Source organism: Perca fluviatilis, chromosome 6 (genome assembly GCF_010015445.1).
Source record: "Perca fluviatilis chromosome 6, GENO_Pfluv_1.0, whole genome shotgun sequence".
Classification (NCBI taxonomy): Eukaryota; Metazoa; Chordata; class Actinopteri; order Perciformes; family Percidae; genus Perca; species Perca fluviatilis.
This window is the reverse complement of record NC_053117.1, coordinates 21,034,618-21,055,084: the sequence shown is the minus strand read 5'-3', so window position 1 is coordinate 21,055,084 and position 20,467 is coordinate 21,034,618. Positions and strand designations below refer to the sequence as shown.

Genomic DNA, 20,467 nt, shown 5'->3' with positions numbered 1-20,467 from the left:
GTAGATAAAATAAACATGGCAGCGTCAGAGAAAGAAATTAGAAATGCACCATCGGGCGTTTAAATCAAGTGTTTGGATTTTTTGGGTTTTTAACAAGGAGGGGACAACTGAGATGGATATGAGACATGGGATTTGCAAGGAGTGTCGTATGCAAATAAAATACTCAGGGAATACCTCGAACATGAGGGCTCATCTCACACGCCACCATCCAGAGTTAGCGTTAGCCGAGGACGGTAAAGCTAATGCTAAACCAACCCCTCGGCCGAAAAACCAACCAACACTGGACAACAATTAGCTTGACAAAGCACGTTCCCCAATTCAGAGCGGAGCTAAGAAAATAACTCAAGCCATCCATCGCCACTTCATTGTGCAAAGACCTGCGTCCATACAACGTTGTGGAAAATGAGGGATTTTGTCACTTGCTAAAAACACTGGAACCAAGGTACGTGACTCCGTCGCGCCGTTTTTTCACGGATACAGCCGTACCCAAGCTCTACAGAGAAGTTAAGCTTAAAGTTCAGGAAAGTTTGAAACCAGCAGAACGTGTTGCATTAACTTGTGATGCATGGACGTCATGGGCAGTGGATTCCTATGTGACTATTACAGCTCATTATCTCACAGAAGACTGGCAACTGCTGTCTCACGTTCTCCAAACTAGAGCAGTACACGAAAGTCACACCGGGGCAAACACTTAGTTAGTTAGCTTGACAGTCACATTTTACAGCAATAAATTTCATGTGAGATGAACAAACAGATGTTGACAAAGTTTTCCTTTGGGGACATAATAATGAAGTTGGAAAAAAGGTAATAAATTGCAATATATTGCAGAATATCGCAATATGTTTAAAATCGCAATAATATCGTATCGTGACCTAAGTATCGTGATAATATCGTATCGTGGTACCTCTGGTGATTCCCACCCCTACTATACTATGACTTTCAGTGTTGTTTTATTTAGTAAGTGTTATTCGGTTTTTGTCATGACAAGTTATGGTTAGGGTTAGAGTTAGGGTTAGGGTTCATGTCACGCTTATGTAGATACCTTCAAGTGTTACCGACTTTTTGATTTTAAAATAATTATGACTTTTGCATGACATACTATCCTATGACGTTTTATGACATACTATACTATGACTTGTTTATGTGTTTATATGACATACTATACTATGTCTTTTTATTTATGCCATTTTTTATGACATACTATACTATGACTTTTATGACATACTATGACTTTTTATGACATACTATGACTTTTTATGACATACTACGCCATGAATTCTTATAACAAACTATGTCTCTTTTGACATTTTTATGACGTGCTATACTATTACTTTTTATGCCATACTATACTATGACTTTTTGTCATGTTTTATGACATACTATACTCTGACTTGTTCGTGACTTTTATAACATACTATACTCTGACTTGTTTATCACTTTTTATGACATACTATACTGTGAATTTTTATGACATACAATACTATGACTTTTTTATGACTTTTTATAACATGCTATACTATGTCTTTTTATTCCTGACATTTTTTATGACATACTATACTATGACTTTTTATTACGTTTTATATGACATACTATACTATGACTTGTTTGTCATGTTTTATGACATACTATACTCTAACTTGTTTATGACTTTTATGACATACTATACCCTGACTTGTTCATGACCTTTATGACATACTATACTATGACTTGTTTATGACTTTTATGATATACTATACTATGACTTTTTATGACATACTATACTATTACTTTTTACCATTTTGTATGACGTACTATACCATGACTTTTTATGATATACGGTGACTTTTTTATGACTTTTTGTGACATACCATACTATTACTTTTTATCATTTTGTATGACGTACTATACCATGACTTTTTATGATATACTATGACTTTTTTTTATGACTTTTTGTGACATACTATACTATGACTTTTTATCATTTCGTATGACTTACTATACTTTTTTTTTATGACATACTATGATTTTTATATGACTTTTTGTGACATACTGTACTATGACATTTTATGACATACTATGACTTTTTTTTTTACATTTTCATGACACACTACAGTATCACTCTTTAATGACTTTTTTGACAAACTGCACTATGACTTGTTTATGACTTTTATGACTTACTATACTATGGCTTTTTATGACTTTCATGACACACTATACTCTGACTTGTTCATGAATTTCATGGCATACTGTACTATGAGTTTTTTTATGACTTTTTATGACATACTATACTATGACTTTAGACCTATTCGCACGGGATAAGTATTATCTAGGGACCTCGTGTGAATTATAAATTACCCACCCACGTCTGATTTTCATCTGGCGCATTCGAACGGGATAAGCGAAGCCTGTGATTTTACTCGAATTTACTGACATTAAGCAACAGTAGAAACATGGGTGTGGGTAGCTCTGCTACGTGTGTTTGTGTGTGGTCAGATCTCGAGGACACACATGCACACAATCTCAACCGGGTAGTCATCGTCCGAACTGCGACCTCTCCTTTTTCTTTCTCTCACTTTTTTCTCCGGGTGTCAAGCAGGGTCCGGTTAGATGAATAAAACAAACATTTCACCAGGTTAAAATCTATTAGCTCAAGCTTTACGCTTGATTTATTTGTAACATTAACCTCTAATTATGAAGTGAGCCCCCTCGCTTGATTGTGCATTATTTTTGATAAGCTATTGCTTGGAGATGTCTTGTCGTTATCTCTAGATGTATGATACAAACATAAAAAATATACTTACCGCATGCTGCTATACATGTCATCCATCGCCATTTAATCATTCTTTTTGTCTTCGCACTTGTGGTGGTTTTCATCTTTCCCTTTCTGCAAATTGTATATGATGTATAGCGACATGACCCAGCATCCAAAACACTGTCAAAACACTCCAACGCACCCTCCATTCTTCGCGAAAGATGGATAAAAGGGCTAAAAGAAGGCCGGCCAAATCCTGGACAAATCAGAGATGCCGATTCGCACGGGACTAATATTATCACAGGACCTCCTTTTTTGGCGAAATATGGTAGATATATATGATATATGACATATGATAAATATGGTAAAAATTATTACTTTACAAATTACAGACATGACCGATTCGCACGGGATTAAGATCACAGACAACCTCCGCAATTATTACAAATGACTGGAGGTTACCAGGTAATACTTATCCCGTGCGAATAGGGCTTTTTTATGACGTTTTTTATGACATACTATAGCCTACTATGAGTTTTTTGTCATGTTTCATGACATACTATACTATGACTTTTTTGTCATGTTTTATGACATAGTATACTATGACTTTGACATTTTCATGACATACTATACGATGACTTTTATGACACACTATAGTATGACTCCTTAATGACTTTTTTGACATACTGTACTATGACTTTTTATCATTATGTATGACATACTATACCATGACTTTTTATGACATACTATACTATGAGTTTTTGTCATGTTTTATGACATACTATACTATGACTTGTTTATGACTTTTATGATATACTATACTATGACTTTTTTGTCATGTTTTATGACATAGTATACTATGACTTTGACATTTTCATGACATACTATACGATGACTTTTATGACACACTATAGTATGACTCCTTAATGACTTTTTTGGACATACTGTACTATGACTTTTTCATTATGTATGACATACTATACCATGACTTTTAATGACATACTATACTATGAGTTTTTGTCATGTTTTATGACATACTATACTATGACTTGTTTATGACTTTTATGATATACTATACTATGACTTTTTGTCATGTTTTATGACATAGTATACTATGACTTTGACATTTTCATGACATACTATACGCATGACTTTTATGACACACTATAGTATGACTCCTTAATGACTTTTTTGACATACTGTACTATGACTTTTTATCATTATGTATGACATACTATACCATGACTTTTTATGACATACTATACTATGAGTTTTTGTCATGTTTTATGACATACTATACTATGACTTGTTTATGACTTTTATGATATACTATACTATGACTTTTTTGTCATGTTTTATGACATAGTATACTATGACTTTGACATTTTCATGACATACTATACGATGACTTTTATGACACACTATAGTATGACTCCTTAATGACTTTTTTGACATACTGTACTATGACTTTTTATCATTATGTATGACATACTATACCATGACTTTTTATGACATACTATACTATGAGTTTTTGTCATGTTTTATGACATACTATACTATGACTTGTTTATGACTTTTATGATATACTATACTATGACTTTTTTGTCATGTTTTATGACATAGTATACTATGACTTTGACATTTTCATGACATACTATACGATGACTTTTATGACACACTATAGTATGACTCCTTAATGACTTTTTTGACATACTGTACTATGACTTTTTATCATTATGTATGACATACTATACCATGACTTTTTATGACATACTATACTATGAGTTTTTGTCATGTTTTATGACATACTATACTATGACTTGTTTATGACTTTTATGACATACTATACTAGGACTTTTTATGACATACTATACTATTACTTCTTATCATTTTGTATGACGATCTATACCATGACTTTTTATGACATACTATACTATGAGTTTTTTTTATGACATACTATACTATGACTTGTTTATGACTTTTATGACATACTATACTATGACTCATGACATTGTGTATGACATACTAATGACTTAATCATTTTGTATGTCATTCTATACCATGACCTTTTATGACATTGTGTATGACATACTAATGACTTAATAATTTTGTATGTCATTCTATACCATGACCTTTTATGACATTGTTCATGACACACTCACTCATTCTATACTATTACTTTTTTATTACTTTTTATGACTTACTGACTTTTTTATGACATAATCATTATGACTTTTGTATGCCTTTTTATGACTGTTTTGTCATGTTTTGATTTGTCAGAATCAATACATTATTGGGGGAGGTCAATTTGATACTTTTTTAATATTGGAGAGTAAGCTACTTTTATCAAATCAAATATAAAGATAAAATAAATAGCCTATATTCATGGTCTACAATTTGTATTTTGGACCTCACAGTACACACTAACAGTATGAGAAAAATTTAATTCTTCAACCATTTCCTGAAAAAGTTCTGCAGAAATAAGTCACCATACACACTACACATTTTCAGCATTGCTTATAAATATAATTTATTAATTGTCTTAAAAATTCTTTCTTACACTTTGTACAGAAAACAATTAGAGGAGATAGAGAGGCGAGCATTCAGCAAGATTGAGCAAGATTCATAAAGCGTGCCAGAATTAGCAAATATGGACCAACACTACCCTGCACTAATCAAATCAAATCACTCCTGATATTAAAATTAAAATGCACTTACAAGCACAGCTCTAGTTATAGACTTATATCATGATAACCAATGCCAAGTTTGCATAGTAGACACTGCTTTCACAAAACAGGAAAGAAACTTAAATAAAAACTTTAAACATACAAACTAGTATCTAACTGTACTGCTCTTTTTTATTTTCTCAAATTTGCCAAATATAGCTGACAGTACACAACTGTACACGTTGATACAAAATATTTTTTACATACTTTGATATCTTAACACTACTTTCTTCAGTTTTACATCACGAAGGATCACCTTCTGGTGGCCTATGTTTGTTCTCCTCATATGAGAGTCTATCCTGCTGGTAAACTGTAGACTCAGAACATGGCAAGGATAAAATTTTGGGTAAAGTTACCCAACTGGTAACTAACATTTCTTAACAGATACAATTTGAGCTTGTATTCTGCATTTGAGTTAATAAGAGATGTTGATGAGCACATTACATTGTATGAAAGAGACATTTTCATGACATTTGGGTTCATGTTTCGTTCTGAAACATACTTAATTGACGTTTTAGGCTTTTATCCTCAAAACCTCTTCCCTTTGATTTCCTCACATCTGACATCAGCAGTTACATTTGAAAACATACAAAACATCCTCTCCATCATTTAACCATACACCTTTACTAATTTGGTTAATAAGGCTGTCCAAAATTAAAAGATCATCATTTTGAGGCCTTTGTCTTCTACATCTGGTTTTACACCAATACAAAAGACCAGACTTTTAGCTTGCATATTTCTGAAAAAATCCATATGTAAAATCAATGTCTCAAGGTTTCCTCCTGTGTGGACTGATGCAAGATGAAATCTGTCATGAGGAGGTAAAGATCTAACCTTTTGTATTGGTGTTAACTAAGCCTGCCTACTTGGTGTTCTTCACAATACCCTCCTCAGTATCTCCTCTACATACCTGATGTTCGGTTTCATATGGCGTCTCTCCATAGTTCAGAGCGGAAAAAGCTTGACTCCAGTTTTTGAGCATTTTACATGTATTCCCTTTGAACTGTGTTGTCTTTACATGGTGAATAGAGTTTATGTCCCCAGTGGCATCTGACAGCTATTTAAAAGCCACTAAAAATAAGGCTGTTTTTCTTCCCTCAAAGCTGGCTTGCTGGAGTTTCACCTTTTCGCCAGACACTGTTCACCCAAGTCTATGCATTCATTTAAAAATCAGCCCTGCTTAACAATGTTGTTCTAAAAAACAAATATATTACACTTCATTTTACATACAGTAGGCCTATTAAGTTGGTATTTAGATTTTTAGCTCTAAATTGCAACTTTTTCAACAAATACACCATGAGTTGGAATGTTAGTTGCTGACAGAGCATTGTTTTAGGGCAACTAACTGATATGTTACAGATTTTATCCCCCATACAGTTCACACTTGTAAAAACTTTAAAATGGTAAACAATGTTAATGTAAATAACACAATAATGAACACAGAACAGAAACATTATGATAATAAAAAGGTCATTAGAATGAACATAATAATGTATTTACAAGTTACAGACAATCAAAAAATGTAAATGCTGTTATTCCTCAAAAGCCACTGGATGGTGCTAGTGACCATGACCAAGTCATGGTGGGGATCACAAATGAAATGTGGCCTGACAGCAGACAACAGAACTCTCATTCTGTGATGATCAGACACCAAAAATATGACAGAAATATATATATTTATATATATATATATATATATAGGCTACAGTATATATATTTTAGTAAATTAAAATATGATTGATAAAATCAGTATATTGTGTACATTTAGCGGTGATGAATGATATTAGCTGTATACACATGATGTAACACATAATAGTGTGGTAGTTTGTAGATTACTGTATTTAAAAACACTTATGTTTTCACTTTCAGTTCATCATTTTTTGCTTCTTCTCGGTTTTCTCTGAGTTGGACCCTGTCCAGAAACAAGCCCCAACAGTCCATCAGAGAGACTCCTGGAATTGAGGTGTGGTTAACCAAATGTGCTAGCCAAGGCTGGAATTCCCCACCCTGCGTCTAGTATCTATCTGCACTACAGCTTCCAAACAACTGCTCTTTGGGGTGGAATGAAGTAGCAGCACTGCAGAAAATACGTTAACACTTGATTTTAGTTAAGGGATTTGTAGCTTGAAGATCATCCTTGCTTTGATGCTCGTGGTGAAACCAACAGTTACAGAAATGTTTTTGATGTTTTTATTTATTTCCTGAAGAAATATATATGCAGTTTTAAAATGAGTAAATTATGAAGCTATCAAAACAAACATTTTATATTATAAAATATTCTGTGTATGAGAATGAATAGCTGACAGTTTGCATCTTTGCCCTGTTTATCCGTTTATAATAAGTGCCATCTTACCTCAAAACAGAAAGGTTTGTCACAACCACACACTGCTAAAATAATAAAAATAAGTTTTTACTTTCATCCATCAGGAGTGTAATCATCTTTGGATAGCCTTTTTCAAGAAAATCAGAGGCACAGATGTAATGCAACTGGACAGGAAGTACAGTTTCCTTTGACTTGGTACTTCTAAACTTCCTGTGACCTGCATGATTTAATATCTTCATGCATTTTGGAGGAAAGTCACAAACTCCAATATAACAAAAATTTAAACATTACTTATGATGTCAGCCATAAAGGGGAAACCTGTAGTGTTGGGCTTGTTTCTGGTCAGGACCCTTTGATTGACAGTCACACTGTGTAGCAAATTCTGTTTGCGGGAAATGATCCACACATATGGACAGCAGAATACATAGAGCGTTCCCTAGGAAACGATATATAAAGACAACAAACTGTACTGGCAAATCACGTACAGCCAAGGCTTGCAAGAGAAGTGAGGAATCACTTCTTTATCTCCGCTCTCTCATTATCTGTTTTCCATCCTGTTCGTACAGATGATCACCTGCGGCTTCTTCCATCATTTTATGTTTACGTCCTCCCTCCCTTTTGTAATCAGCTCAGCCTCTCTCTGTGTTTACTCTTGTCTTACTAAAGAGTCAGTGTCTGACTCACTCCCTCTTTTTCCTCACTCTACCTTCACCCACTCGTTTGTAATTAGTTTAGCTTTTCTCCCTTTATGATTCTGTTCCATTCTTATAGAGGTTTTCAAGGTCAGTACCTCTGTTGCCTCTTTTCTCTGCTTCTCTTTGTTCAGTATAAAGTAACAGCAAGAGAACACCTAGTGTTGCACCAGACAAGGTCTTTTTTTTTATGCGTGTGTATGTTTTATTTGTTCCTGACGGACTGTGTTTGTGTCGTAGGTTGGGTTATGTCTCCTTCAGTCACACACAACACTGCAACACTGCTCAAATAAACACACAAAGATACACATAGTTTCCAGCACTAGCTTGAGCATTTCTTGTCTGTTACCATATCGGAATGAGTGCCATGGTATTTAACCGGTGCTCAATCACCATGGCGACAACTTTTCTTTTGCTCACATCTGATTTGTTCATTGCCCTTGCCGCAGCATCCACCTTCGAGAATAAATTTGAGTGTAATCGTCTCCAGAGTTCTGTCACGGTAACCACACTGCTTCGTCAGTGTTCCGTTGTCATGGAGGCAAAGTTACCGTCATGGCGACCCATCTCTTCCAGCACAGCGGCCAGTTCATTTAGGTCTCCATCGGGGAAGTGCTGGGCCTCCCAGAGATCCAGGATCACACCTGTCGGACTAGACTTGGTGGCAAAGTAGTTCAGATACCTGAAGAGATCAAGGAGAGCAGAGGGACAAAAGATATGGTAAAAATGATATGACAGAAAAGGAATAATTCTCTCACGTTGTCAGCGCTTAGTTTCTTAGAGATATAATGTTTGGTTACACTTTACTTGAAGGTATCTACATAAGAGTGACATGACACTGTCATGAACGTGTCATCAACATTATAAACAAGTCATAAACGTTTATGACATAACGCTTCTTTTAGTAAGTGTCATTCGGTTCTTGTCAGGACAAGTTATGGTTAGAGTTAGGGTTCATGTGTCATGACTGTGTCATGTGTTCATGACAGTGTCATGTCACTCTTATGTAGATACCTTCAAATAAAGTGTCACCTAATGTTTTAGTCCTGGAGCTCATCAGGCATCAAATTCACAAAATTGAACAACAACAGGGTGCAACAACCAATCACAATGAGAGCCAAATCTCTAACTCCTGAGAGAATAATCACATCAATAATTGATACTACTAATAATAATAATGCACATCCTAATATGTAACAGGTGTGTTTGCAAAAAGCTAACATCTTCCCATACCAAAAATATGTCCCATATCACAGTGCAAAGGTTTCTGTATTATTACTGCTTTAGTTAAATGCAATACACTTTTATCTGATGTGACTGCTCTCTTGAGGACTCTGCTGGGTTATACACTAAACAATTGTTTAAACATACTGAAAGCACCTGAGGACTTTTAATTCAATTAAATGTGGCAGGTATATTTGCCATTATGTATGTTCAATTCAAACCATTTTAAATAAATAAGAACAATACATGCATTTTTAAGTTGTGATAGAGCACAAAAAAGTGCCAACGAGTCCACAGGGAGAAGAGTTTTCATAGGAGCAGTAAATACTAAAGCTGTCGACAGTCAAGTACACAGTGGTTGCAGAGAACTGAGACATCTGTGACAAAGATCTCGATGCTGCTTTAAAGCGAAAAAGCCATCAGATTTCAGTCCAATGGGGATAGAAATGAGACTTTCTGTTCCTCTGTAAGTCCTGCCATTGTACTGTTGGCACACTCTGGTTCTCTTTAAACACAACCAGAGATGTGTCACTCCTATACTCTGTCTCTACTCCTGTAGTTTGTCCTCGTTTTTTCTCTCTCTCAAAACATCCAATAAGCTATTTTAATCAATTTCTTTATTACTTTGTCTCTTTCTTCTCACTTTCTGTCCCAGCCTCCATCTGTCTGCAGTATGTGATAAGGGGTATCCTGCTGTTAAGTGAACTCAATGGCTGAGATGCTCCTTTTTATGTGTGTGTGTGTGTGTGTGTGTGTGTGTGTGTGTGTGTGTGTGTGTGTGTGTGTGTGTGTGTGTGTGTGTGTGTGTGTGTGTGTGAGAGTTTCTATCATTTCCTTTACCAGTTGTCTCAGTACAATAGACCAAAATATTCACAATGATGTGTTTGTTTGTCTGTGTGAAAGTGTGTACAGCTTAAGTTTCACTGTTTATATACACAAAGTTATGTCAGGAGAGATAGCTGTGACGGCAAAGCCTGAGTCATACTTTGAACTTAAACAGACATGACACAAAAGTTACAAAAGCAAAGAGGATAAAAGATGGTAATTCTGTGTTATCATGCTCCTTTTGAAGAGCAGCTTTTAGCGGAAATGTGGAAGTAAACAACAATTTGGCTTGCTTTCCATTTTTCACCCGTTGATCGGGAATATTTGGTGGCCATTAACAGACTACATCATGAGCTGGCTGCCTGTTGGGGCAATGAGGGGCACTTGTGCCCAATTATCCTCTGACTAGCTGCTGGTAAATGAACCTCCAGACTGACTCATCGAGACACACATCTGGGGATAGAGATACTAAGGATGCATATGGCCGATTGCATCTTTAATTTCTAGGTGCGTGGGAGTTTACTCAAACTCTACAGTAATGCAGATTCTAAATAATGAAATGTATTGAAATTGAGTGAGTAAATTTACTGTGCACTTTGGGTTAGAGTATAGATGTTTTAACTGTTTGTTTTTTATGAGAAAAGATAATCAGTCACATACAATTGATGTTATTTTTTGTCGATGTGAATGTGCCTCTTTGGTATTATTATGTGCTATGTACCTTGAAGTCCTAAGGAGATAAAATAAGTAATAGAATAAGAATAAACTGTGTGTGTGTCACCTGTCAAGGTTGAGTTTGTGGGCCAGCATCCTCCAGTCATTGCCTCTGGTCTGTGGTGCATCTAGACTGCCACACAGCTTCTGTCTGATGGATAAAGGAATGCGGAAGGCATTGGGTCCCACTAAGGTTGTGATATTACTGGCAGGGTCCATCAGGGACGTGTCTATGCACTGAACCTCCTGGAAAGACATAAAGAAACTGGTCAATTGTTGGTTAAAGAAAAGAAATTTTAAATTACATTTCTGCATACTGTTGTGTAAAGTATAACTTCTGCAGTAGAGACACAGTAGAACAGGGCAATAATTAATACAAGAGTGTACCAAACATAAAGATCTGCTACCAAGCACTCTCTCCTCTCGCTGTTGATCTCTGTCGCTTTCAAAACCTTCATCCCATTAATCTGCCACTCCTGGGCTGAAAGGAGCCAGCAGCCTAATGAACGTGGCTTGGCAGAGGGAAACAACAACTGCCACTGTTGCTGTAAATGATTACTATTTATTGCGTCTCCTTAGCCCTAATTTACAGCAGAAAGCTCACTGCTGCTGGAGATTAAATGATTGATGCAAAGGGACATCTCTTTTTGTGTTGAATTTATAAATGCTTTAAACCTGCTTTACCTTTTGTTGGTTATTGGTTTAGCTATTCAGTCCTAATTACCATACTTGCCAAACATCCCATGTGATCATAGTAATTACTGTGCAAGACCATGTATGGCCTATTTAAAATGGATTACAACTGATCACATAACAAAATATTTTATGTTGTGACACAACGGTCATTGCCCAAAGAAGCCCTAATTTTTACTGTGTACTTGTTACATAGCCACATTTATCAAAGACATATCTGTGTGTTTGTTGACTGACAAATAACATAAAACTGCAGAACAGAAATGCCAAAAAGTAGGTTTCAGAAAGTTTATGTTTTTGTGTCCCTATTACATAATCTTCCCACCTGAGAGCACTAAGTTTATTTTTTTTTTAACCTTTTAAAAATCAATTGGTGCTCTTGAACTGTACACATACACTTTAATGAACAAAGAAACACACACACAAACACTATGGTGCATAGCCCTGGACAGGATGACATAAAAGTGGCGCCAGGATGGATGAGACAGCAAGATGTATCAGCTTTGTTAGATACCTTGAAACTATTAAACAGCTAGATCTCCACTAGATACATTTTCACTTTGCTTGTCATTCTCATTTTGCTCAGTGACCAAGGCTGGAGAAGTACAAAGTACGTGCAACCCTCCCTGCTGCTTCAACTGTTCCTTTATATTCAGTCAAAATCAACTTACCTGGTTAAACAAGGGTTAAGAAAGTCTAAAGTGCAACGCTATCAACACCGTGGGAAAATTCAATGCAGTGACATTTCAAAAGAACTGTCTGACCTTCGACTAACACACACACACACACACACACACACACACACACACACACACACACACACACAGTGACTTTGTGGTTACATGGACTAGCAAAATCAAAGATGAGTTATTCCACCCATGTTATGTGACCTCTAGCCCCAGTATGAATGATTGAACAGAGTCACAGAACCATAGCAGGAGCCTTGACTGTCTGACAGACAGACAAAAACTTAGTGACTTTAGGACCTTTAGTGCAGGAATGTAGACGTGTCTCTTTCTCTGTGTGACTGTGTTCATTTTTTTTTTGTATGTATTGCTTTATTCCTCAGTGTGTCCTCCATCAGTATGAGTCAAGTTGTCTTCTGCAGTTTTCTCATACATACAGCCGATACCCAATACACAGCGGGTCTGTTTTGTTTTATTTCTAAAAACGTACCTCCTCCAATGTGTTGCTGAGCTGAAAGATCTGCCCTTCTCCTTCCACCTGCCGTACACACAGTTTGCAGCTGATATCTGTGGTGGCTGGGCTCAGTCTCTCCAGGGTAAAGGTACAGTGAAGAGTTCTCTGACTGCCACTCCACACCTGGTAGAATGGGATCTCCTAGAAAACACCACAAATAATATACAGGTTTTTGTAAAGCAAATTTTCAGGCAGGTACAATTCTAAGTATCTTTTTATATTAATGAGGATTCATCAAAGTGAATAACTGTGAGGATATTTTACTCTGGTGCAAAGCTTAACAAACAAAGCGAGGACCGACACTGAGCCATGCAGCTAGTGTGGCAAAAATGTACATTTACACAAAGGCTTACCATAGTTTATCCTTGTTTGGCTAAATATAAGTAGTACTTTAATCTGATATTTGCTGTGTGTGTGTGTGTGTGTGTGTATGGAGATTATTTGCTACATAGTGTATATTGTATTGGGAAACTTGTAAAATGTATTTAAGTGTATATGTATGTGTATATCCCTCTCACCTGATACTTTGCGATGAGTTTGCTCTTCCAGTGTGTGTGTGGAACATCGTGGATTGACAGTCTCAGATTGTGTGTGCTGTCTTTAAAGTTCAGGGTCTTTGGCTCATCCAGAAGCTTCCCTCCCATCTGGGTCTCCATCTGAAGAACCTCCTACACAAAACCCCACAACAACAACAACCAAAAAACGACCATTATATCTTCAAATGTCCTCCTTAACTTTGCTGCTATCTTGCTCACTGAACAAGTACTGGGCGGTATGGAGAAAATCAAATATCACAATATTTTTGACCAAATACCTCGATATCAATATTGTGGCGATATTGTAGGGTTGACAATTGGTGCTTTAGGAAAAATATTTACACAATGAGATTTTTGATAAATAATCATGTGGATATACAGTAATAAAGTGGGTAACAGTCTGAGAAGTTTAGAAAATGACATAATTTTACTGTAATGTAGCCTTCAAAACCAGGAAAACACAACACTTGTCATATTACGATATCCAAAATTTAAGACGATTTCTAGTCTCATATCACAATGTCGATATAATATCGATATATTGCTCATTCCTACACTGAGCCATTTATGTTTTCATACAGTATTAGACATTTTAGAAAGCCTTTAAATGTTTATTGCATAATAACTGCAGACACAGCACCAGGAAACACTTGAAACACATGCAAGTTTTCATTAAGATATCATAACAGCTCAGTAGTTGAATTCCCTGGATTTAAGCAAAGCTTAGCTCTGCTAACAGCACTCAACTGAAAAGACACATTAAGATGCTCAATAATGCACCACCAGTCAAAGTACTGCTGTTTTGAGATGTGGGAAATGAAGCATATCTTTAATGTAAGACAGTAAAACTCAATTACTTCTATTGACTTTAGAAGACAACCTCAATGCATCATATTACTCTTGAAAATAGCTAGAGAAGTAATGATTTACTGATTATTCAAGATTTTGCAGCCCATTTTTGTCTTTTCCATCACCCTTATCTTACTGCTAGCATGACAGGAGAACAATCACAACTTCTCCTTGTGTACTCTCCCACCTCACTCAGGACAGATTTAAAAGCTGATGCACTGCAGTTAATGTGGCTTTTTGTTTTAATTTAGTATCTTAGATTTTATAAAATAGGGGGAAAAAAATCAGTTAATGTAAATGTGATACTGCCAATTTGATGTCTTTGTTCAATTTGTGGACTAAAGGAAGCAGCACGTTTTACTTTGCTGTGCTGCAGCTGTTTTAATAATACATTGCAAACAGTCCTGTGGGGATTTTAGCTCATCCTTTTCAAATTGACTTCTTTAAATCAAGTAAGCCCACTCCAAGAAAGTACTTAGAAAGTATCTGTGCCCTACAGATGCATTGTAAAAAAAAGATGGTAAACACACACATACTGATAGCATCAACATATTTACAGGCTCATGAATTGCACACATACACCTAAATGCATAAATGAACACACAAAAACAAAATAGAAAAATATGTTATCAGTATGACTTCTGATGCTGCCTACAACCTTTTCAAAATAATCAATTCCTCCTTCCCATCATCTTCCTACGCAGGAGCTCTACTGTAGATTTACAGCAGAGACATCCACTTTTAAAAAGCAAACTGATCAATGATACTTCACAAAGTCTCCTTCATTAAAAAGTCCACCTCTGAACTTTGTTTTCTTGCTTGCTTGAAATGGTAAAAATGCATTGTGATGTTTGTGTTTCTGTATGCATGTGCATGGCTGTGTGCCACACTGACACTTGACTTATCATTGCGTGCATAAATTACCAATGTTAATCTCCTGTATCAGATGGTCTCCCTAGTGCTTTGAATTTGTTTAAATTCTAAAGCGTTGCTACTCTGACATTGCCTGACCCTGTTTTGTTTACCACTTCTCAGCTCACTTCCAGAAGACTAGAGGTGAGAAAACTTCTGTTTATGACTCTAGATAATCACTTCTATTCAAGCTGTAATATATCGTATTTCGAATGCAAATCACAAGGTTCCAGTTTAGGCATGGGTGGTCCAAGAGAGAACAAAATCCCTCACAGGAGTAAAGAACACAACAAAGCACTTGGTCTAAAATATCATACAAATCTTTCTTTCCATCGTTTTTATTCAAGACATTGGAAAAACTTGGGTAATACTTTACTTGAAGGTATCTACATAAGAGTGACATGACACTGTCATGAACACATAACTTGTCATGACAAAAACCAAATGACACTTACTAAAAGAAGCGTTATGTCATAAACATTTATGACTTGTTTATGACACTTTCATGTGTTTTCGTGTCATGTCACTCTTATGTAGATACCTTCAAGTAAAGTATAACCAAAACTTGGCTATTGTGCTCACTGTAGATACATACTGTATATTATATGTCCATAGTATGCATATGTGTGTGCACATATTAAGTTAAGTCTCTTAAAAAGCCACTGAACAAAACGATTATTGGGTGTGATTCATTTAGTTTCAGTACTTTACCTTGAGTGCATCCTGTGTGTCATCCAGACAATAGACCCTGATGTGATAGTCCAAAGTTGTGCAGGAGACGGGTCCAAAAACAGCCAGTTTAAGCCTCTTGGCGGCTGCCTTGCAGATTGACTGGCCCACCAGGCAGTAAGTCCCCAGTGTCTCTGTTAGGATGTGACATGCCTCCGAGTCCATCTGCACGTAGCAGGGGGTGGTGAAGTTTTCCTCTCCAACTACAACCACATCCTGTAGAAATCATACACACACACAAAGTCACACACATTTTTAGACTTTCAGAGTGTCATGCTGGATCTATGATGGGTGGCTAACACTGTAATATTGTAAATTGACCATGTGAGCCTTTACTCAACTAAAGAGGAGAGGAGAGGAGATTTAGGGCTTTATTCAACACAGGCTACCCTTAAAAACAAGACTATTTCCAATTACTGCTGTATTGCAAGTTTATATTACTAAGTAGCCTGCCTGCCTTTTAATCTAATTGCTTGTGCAGCGATGATTTGCTGCTGTCAAAGCAAACTCAACATTTCCTTGATCTGTTTCACATTAAATCAGGGGCATAATTGCCAAACTTTGTAACAGCATTTTTGGTTAAACAGCATACTATCATCAGCATAGTGATGAGCATGACATGACTTTGTTTTTATGCTGATAGAGAAACTATGTAAATGTAGAATATTCTAAATTTACAAAGTGAGCCACATTACAAGTCATTTTGTTTTTCCCCCCCTTTATTTGGGAACAGCCTTTATTTGTCTGTGCAGACTGCTTTTAGTGAGGCCTGAGCATTGTGTAAAAATGTACAGGGATTAAGCCACGCTCGGTCTATTAACATAACACAAATGGACATGCATTTGGAGCCATTTCCACTAATGCGAACAAACACTGAATAAGCAGGCCAGTGGTGGACTTAGGCTGTCTTAGGGGCAGGGGCAGAAAAAAAGAAAATGGGCACCAGCTGCATGCCGTGGGGCACCAGCATGCAGGAGGTTTTCTAGCATGTAGGGCAGCCTATATTTTCTCCACTGAAAGGCAACACTAGTGAGCAATTTATCATGTTTTCTCCATTTAAAGACACCCTGGAGGGAACTTTATTATGTTTTATCTACCATAGAGGCATGCAAGAGGGCACTAATGTGGCTTTTTTTTTAAACATGGCACCAAGGGGGGCAGTCCTATTCAGTCTCTTTTTCATACTCGGTGCTGACTAATTTGAAACAATGTCCGAGAGCTGCTTGGGTGGAGACGGATGGAATTTCTAGCTGAGATGACAGAAGCTACCGATGTAGACTATGCATGTCCACCCGGGTGTCATATTTCCATCACTGCCGATTGTAGCTGGAGCCGATAAATATCTGTGACTACTGCAGGGTAATTTGTCCTGGGAATGAATGCCGATTATAACCTTTCCCATTAAAGACAAAAAACAGATGTTAGTGGATTTTTGGCCAGTGGGAAAGGGGCTTAACTGATGCATTCCTCTGTTGCTGTAAAGGTAGTTTTCAATGCAATGCCAGTACTTGTGTGTGTAGAGCTGTGTTCCCTATATAGAAATAATTGTTAAGCAGAAGAAAGCCCAACTGCAAATACTGAGTTTAAATCATTTTTGGCTTGTGGATCTTTTTAATAAAACAGGCATTAAACAGTGTGTGACTCCTCTGGTAATTTATCTTAGAAAACCAGTTACTCGAGTTGAGACACTGAATTGAAATGTAGATGCATGTCTGTTTGTAGAATATGACTTCTAAAAGTAAATCAAGGTGTCCATTAAGAGAATGATAACACTTGTTTGGAGCTGCTGTCAGTGAACTGTGTCCAATCCCACTGTGATTATCTGCTGGCTGCTGATCATATCATTTCTACAGCTATTACAGCCGGAGTTGTGGTAAATCCATATGGCTCTTTGGGTTGAGTGAGGATGCACAGGCTATTTTCATATAAGTACCAAATCGTCAACTAGTTGTGCACTTGTGTGTGACTGTGTGAGTAATTGTGTGCGCATATCTGTGGATGCAAACGTGCTGCAGCATGGATCTGTTCCACACGCACGTGTGATTTAAAATATTGAGTTTTGAACCACAGTTCGTGGGGAGTTGTGTTCTTACAGATGAGCAAGCTGAATCAATACAAAGAGGTAGGAAAGCAATATGGTATGAATCTGTTATTACTGGTAATCACAACCGTGGCTGCTCCCCCCTGATGTAAGGGGAATTCAATTATCTTCCTCTCCCTATTTTGGGGAAAACTTTCTGATGGGAAATGGATGTTCTACTGCTATAAGAGAAAAAGAAATCGACTTCCTGATGAAATTCCACTTTTCTCGTCTTTACACACTCTGCACCCCATCCCCACCCCCCGTGGGTCTCTCTCTCTCTCTCTCACTCACACACATACACACACACACACACACACACAGGATCTTATGCATGGCTAATTGTGCAGAGACATTGTGTTGAGCTGTGATAAGCAACAGAAGACAGCATACGGGGGCCTTGTAGACACAGTGATGCTGCAAGACAGCCTTATCACCCACACCCACACACAAGGATACACACAAACGCATACATACGCACACACAGAAACAGATTGCTGAGGTAGAGACTTCATGCTGAGAAACACGGGAGGAGGGAGAGAGAGAAGGGTAGAAAAAAGGAGGGATAGAAACATAAGAAGAAAGATGACAGAAGAGTATGGCAGGAGCATAACAAATTGCTTCTGATAGGAGTCTTCAACCCCCTGCTTGTCTGCTAGCCTGTAGGCACTTTGTGTTTACTGAATTTTCTCTTCTTTCCTTTCTTTTCCTCTCCCTCCCTCCCTTACTGTGTGTATGTGTAATGCAGGCTATTCTTCTGGAAGAAGACGATAATGTGTGTATATATGCTGTGTGATGTATAAATGATTTGTCTGTGACTCTGTGCAGGTATGTGTTTATTTTGTGTAAATGCATTATACATTTATTATATGGATGCATATATGCATTGTAAATACAGACGTCTTTATGTTTGGAATATTTAGCTGCTGTATGTGTACATGTTAGTAATTAAAATAGATACATCTAGATGCACAATTTGTTGGCAACAAAGTGACAGCTGTTCTCTCTGGAGGTACAACTGTGGAATTCAAAAGTTGCACATTATAGCTCACTGAACAGAGCAACAAACACAAAAGACACAGTGTTGAACACTCACCTCCCACTCTCCCATGGCCAGCTGGTTCTTCAGCTGCATGAGCCAGTCTTCTTGGACGTTGTCAGCACAGTGGTGGATGGTGAGGATCACTGGTCTGGTCAGCAGAGCTCCTGGAGGTCCACAGCTCACCACTGGACTCAGCACTGTCTGGATGTCCTCAACCGGGGGTCTAGAAAGGACAGATGACACCCAGGTGAGATGATTCTTTAGAAAAGACTGACAGAAGGGCTGCATTGTTGGCTACCAGTTAGTTTGAACATCAACTGCAGAAAGCTGTATTGATTTTACTCCTGGTCTGTTTAATTTTTTTTAATGTTTATATATGAAAAAGCCCAGATGGCATACCAAAGGCGGAAGGTGGACGGTTAGGTTAGAGTAAGACAGACTTGCTTTGAGTAGATGAGAATATCGGAGAATAAATCAGATCAGAGCAGAGTAGCACAAACAGCTTACGGGCTGCTTTTGACAGTAAATTCAAACCCTTGCTAACTAATGTATGTTACAGTACAGTACAGCAACAGGAAACTCTTTTCTGCACAGCAACAGATTACAGAACTCTATTATTATCTATTATGGTATGTATTCTTCCATTAGTAAATTGAAAGAGGAACCCACATTCTTAATGGGAAACTGTTATATAGCATTTTCAGGATAATACTTGTATTTTGTGTTTGTACTAGAACATGTTTACATGCTTTAATATTGTTTTCTCATATTGTCCATGGCTGCTGCACCTGTATTCGGCATTCAACCTCTGAATGAGATGCTCTGTAGGAGCGCCTGTCTCTTTAAGCCCCCCTCCCAACAAAGCCCAGTCTGCGCTGATTGGCCAGAGTGTTTCCTGGAATCTGCGTTTCGCAGCCTCCACTGTTGTTTCACTGGTTGAAGCTGGAGCTACCACAACAGAGTATATAGCAGGACTTTCTACTGTCAAAAATCACAGATAAAGGCTTCTGAACATACATTATAACGTTGTAGATATGAGAGAAAATACAGAAAAGCATAATATGTCCATTTAAACAATAGTTCTGCTGTGTAATCCATCATCCAGTCATTTTATTCCCTCATGTTGCTGGAGATATTTATTGACTGGGAAAGAAGCCCATGCGGACAGAGGAGATGGATCTTAATTTTAAC

General features: G+C 37.1%; 1 protein-coding gene across 3 annotated transcripts in view; it reads right to left on the bottom strand.

The window, feature by feature from the left end:
- Positions 1 to 5,235: 5,235 nt before the first annotated feature.
- The window catches only part of si:ch73-72b7.1 (netrin receptor UNC5C), a 199,864-nt gene continuing 184,632 nt past the window's right edge, over positions 5,236 to 20,467 (bottom strand). For all 3 annotated transcript variants that reach the window (XM_039802570.1, XM_039802571.1, XM_039802572.1), the window contains 6 exons: positions 19,331 to 19,499; positions 16,137 to 16,370; positions 13,647 to 13,796; positions 13,105 to 13,269; positions 11,303 to 11,481; positions 5,236 to 9,154 (listed from right to left, as the gene is read on the bottom strand). In XM_039802570.1, the coding sequence (XP_039658504.1) occupies positions 8,992 to 9,154; positions 11,303 to 11,481; positions 13,105 to 13,269; positions 13,647 to 13,796; positions 16,137 to 16,370; positions 19,331 to 19,499 (1,060 nt within the window). In that variant the 3' untranslated portion in view covers positions 5,236 to 8,991. The remainder of the gene's footprint in view (positions 9,155 to 11,302; positions 11,482 to 13,104; positions 13,270 to 13,646; positions 13,797 to 16,136; positions 16,371 to 19,330; positions 19,500 to 20,467) is intronic.